General features: G+C 55.2%; 1 protein-coding gene across 1 annotated transcript; it reads left to right on the top strand.

Annotated features, from left to right (window-relative positions):
* Nucleotides 1–270: 270 nt before the first annotated feature.
* On the top strand, nt 271–2,559 carry Spdyc (speedy/RINGO cell cycle regulator family member C). Its single transcript, XM_053743270.1, is given in 7 exon segments — nt 271–330; nt 1,306–1,384; nt 1,387–1,446; nt 1,702–1,778; nt 1,991–2,076; nt 2,173–2,344; nt 2,422–2,559. Coding segments are annotated over 7 exon segments (672 nt in total).
* Nucleotides 2,560–3,330: the final 771 nt, after the last annotated feature.

Genomic DNA, 3,330 nt, shown 5'->3' with positions numbered 1-3,330 from the left:
AATCCCAAGTACAGGGGTGTTTTTCCCTGTAGAGGGGCAGGAAGGTATTCTAGCTCCTTGTCCTATGGGGGTTTCAGGCCCCTGGTCCAGCCATCCTGCCCCACCCCTCTTATAGGTGAGGAAGCTTTCGGAAAGCTTTTACCTCCCAACTGCAAGGCAGGTGGTGACTGGGTAGAGGTGCGAGGGGAGGGGAAGCCACGCCCTCTCCCACGAGAGTTCTTATTAGTGGAGGGGCGGGAAGGGGGCGGGGTCCACCCTCATGATATATAAATGCGTTGGTTCCTGGGCCGTGATCCAGTGATCCACGCTGTAGGTAACTCCTACTTGCAGGTAAAGTTTCTTACGGGAGGAGCCTGCTTTGTGGAAGGTCAGCTGGAGGCTCCCAGGTTGACCATAGCGGGGTGCGGGGGGTGTGAGGGGGTCGGCACCTTCTCCTGAGCCCTTTGCTTGGCATCTCTCTGAAAGGATAAGGGAAGTTTAGAGAAACAACTTGAAAATGAGGAACTGGGCGGGCGGCACGCACCTGTAATCCCAGCAACTCGGGAGGCTGAGGCAGGAGGATTGAAAGTTCAAGGACAGCCTCAGTCATTTGAAGAGACCCTGTTTCAAAATAAAAAATACAAAGAACTGGGGCTGCTGCTCAGTGGTAGAGTGCCCCTAGGTTCAATCCCCATCACGACAAAAAACCAAACCAAAACAGTTCAAAGAGGCCCCATCTCAACTTGTTCTAAAGGCCCCATCTCAACTTGTTCTTGTCATTCTCTCTGGTCCTTGATATAAGGGTTGTGTGCCCTTTCAATTCTTTGGTGTAGGAGGGGTTTGAGAGCTGGCGGCAAGAGGAGCAGTTAACTTGGGCTTTTGGAGTAGGTGGGTTCGACCTTCACCTAACTGTGAAGCCTGGTTGCTTCCTTTGCAAAATAGGGCCCTTGTTATACCTGCGGACCACGGGGCAGTATGATGACGGCCTTAGAGCTTTTAGCACAGTCCCAAACCCTTAGGAAGCCCTCAGAGGTGCTTGCTGCTGCTGTTACTCTCTGGTCCATCCTGGGGTGCCAGGAGGAGAGTGGGGTGCAGCAGTCCTCAGTAGATCTTTGCTTCCTTCCTGGTCTCCCCATCTGTCAGTCCTCCCAGGTGCCCTCTGTTCTGAATCCTCGAGTTTCTGCGTCCTGCCCTCCACCTTCCTGGTCCTCTCTGGCCAGCCTCACCACCCTCCTTGATTTGTGGGAGGTCATCGGGTAGGTGCCAAGTCCTGAGGCTGCGTATCTACAGGTCTTGTTGCCCCACCCTACCCCTACTCCTTATGAGGTGAGTGATACCAGAGACTCTGCCACTGTCCCTGTGGTGACCACCCAGGTGAAGCTGGGGGTCTGCAGCCATCAAGGTGGGACGATGGGTTTCTTCATCCCCATCAGGATCAGGAGCTCCAGGCCTTCCTCAGCCTTCTGGGTGAGCTTTCTGGGGGTCTGGCTTGGGAGGAGCTACGGGGTCAAGAATGCCAAGAGATGTGAAAGCAGGATCCTGCCCTACCCACACAGGCCTCGCAAGCCTTTGCCCTTCTGCCCCTGTGGACCAGGTTTGGCAGGTGGGAGGGGGATCTCACCAGAACATGGGTTCAGTGGTGGCTTGGGTTTTGGCACTTCTGATGCCACTTGTATCTGTGGAGGATGACCTGGGTCCCCTGTTTCTCTTCTTCACCTTCAGAGGACAGCTTTTTCCAGGAGTTCCTCTCCAAAGACTACTGCTTCCCGATTTCAGATGAGTTGAGGAAACAAAGTGGGGTGTAAAGGCTGGGGTTACTCAAGTGGAAGGTTGAATTAATGGAAGTCAGTGCTGCTGGGTCCCCTGGACCAGGCAGAACCTTCCCCTTATCTTTACAGCCCCCCCCCCCATTTTACTGTTTTTTCTTTCCTGCACCAGAACTTATGGGGTGTGAAGGAACCTGGCTGCTGGCCTCTTCCCAAGCCCTCTGCTTGCCCCTGTCTACCTGCAGTACCTCCTGGCTTTGGTGCTGGTCTACTTCCAGTGTGCTAACCTGATGCTCCGCCATCACAGCCGCGACAGCCTGTTCTCGGCACAGTGAGTGGCAGGGGTTGGCAGCAGGGCACTCACTAGGGGTGGTAGGATGGGGCAGGGCAGAAGCCTTAACCCTTGACCTCATGACCTCGTGGGTAGGTTCTTTTCAAATCACATGGAGGAGGGCTTAGAGGAACCCAAATGTGAGATTTTTCCATGGACCCTGGGGAAAGATTGGTGTTTCCAGGTAGGGAAGTTCCTGCACCAAAGGGACATGCTGTGGGCACAAATGGTCTTCTGAGACATTGTGAACCGCCAGTGCTGTGAGCAGGTGAGGCTGGGCTGGCATCCTGAAGTGGGGAAGACTGGACCTCCACCCCCCTTCACTGTCCACTGTACTCCTCCCAGGTCATGGCCAACCCACTGGGCCTGGACCACAGTGGGGTTCAGAGGGGCTGCTGTCAGGCCAGGACCCTTTCCCATCCATCCCACACTGTGGCCTGTATGGTTTGTCCCAGCATCACAGGTGTGACGGGAGCTGAGTGAGGAGGGTTGGCTTGGGAACCTCGGAGGTGGGAGTGGGACCAACAGGATGAGGGGCAGGGGTGCACGTGGGGCTGGGCTGAGTTCTGCAAGTTTCCCCTCTGAGGCTTCCCCAAGCCCCCAACGCGCCCACGGGACTGAGCTCTGCAGGTGAAGAACCGCCTACCTGCCTGCTGACCTATGCAACACTGTCCTCCATGGCCTCCTGTCTGGTGGCCTCAGGTTGGCAGCACTGTCCCTGCCCCCACCCTTTCCTCCTAACCTGCAATGTGTTCCCACTCTGGTGCTGCCCCTCTAATAAACGTATGTCCATGGGACACCCACTGTTCAGGTCCTGGCCAGGTGCCCTGACCCAGTGTGATGGTGAGGGGTCAAAGGGTTAGCACAGGCTCTGCGCCAGCCCTTCCCCTGCCCAGTGGCAGCCAGTGGCTGTGGTCCTGAGCCTCAGTTTCCCCTCCGTAACATCTAGCATCTATGAATGAGGAGCTGTACACAGTGGAGCAGGGAGTCAATGAGCTGGGATATACGCAGCCCTAAGAGGAGGCCCCCAAACCTGTTGGGAAAAGTTTGAATGGAACCCCGCTCTGTGGCCAGGCCAGAAATGTCTTCAGGGTCAGTTCTGCTTAGGAATAATAATATATATCAATAATATCATGCAGTGATTATTATCATCTAGTCCCCCTAAGGAAAGACATACTGAGAACCCAGTAAATTCCTTGCTAATGAAGGAGAAGGAAGGCTTCCCAGAGGAGGTGGCATTTAATGGCCTGGATG

The sequence above is a fragment of the Sciurus carolinensis genome, chromosome 11 (genome assembly GCF_902686445.1).
Source record: "Sciurus carolinensis chromosome 11, mSciCar1.2, whole genome shotgun sequence".
NCBI classification, from domain to species: Eukaryota; Metazoa; Chordata; class Mammalia; order Rodentia; family Sciuridae; genus Sciurus; species Sciurus carolinensis.
This window is presented reverse-complemented; position numbering and strand designations above follow the sequence as displayed.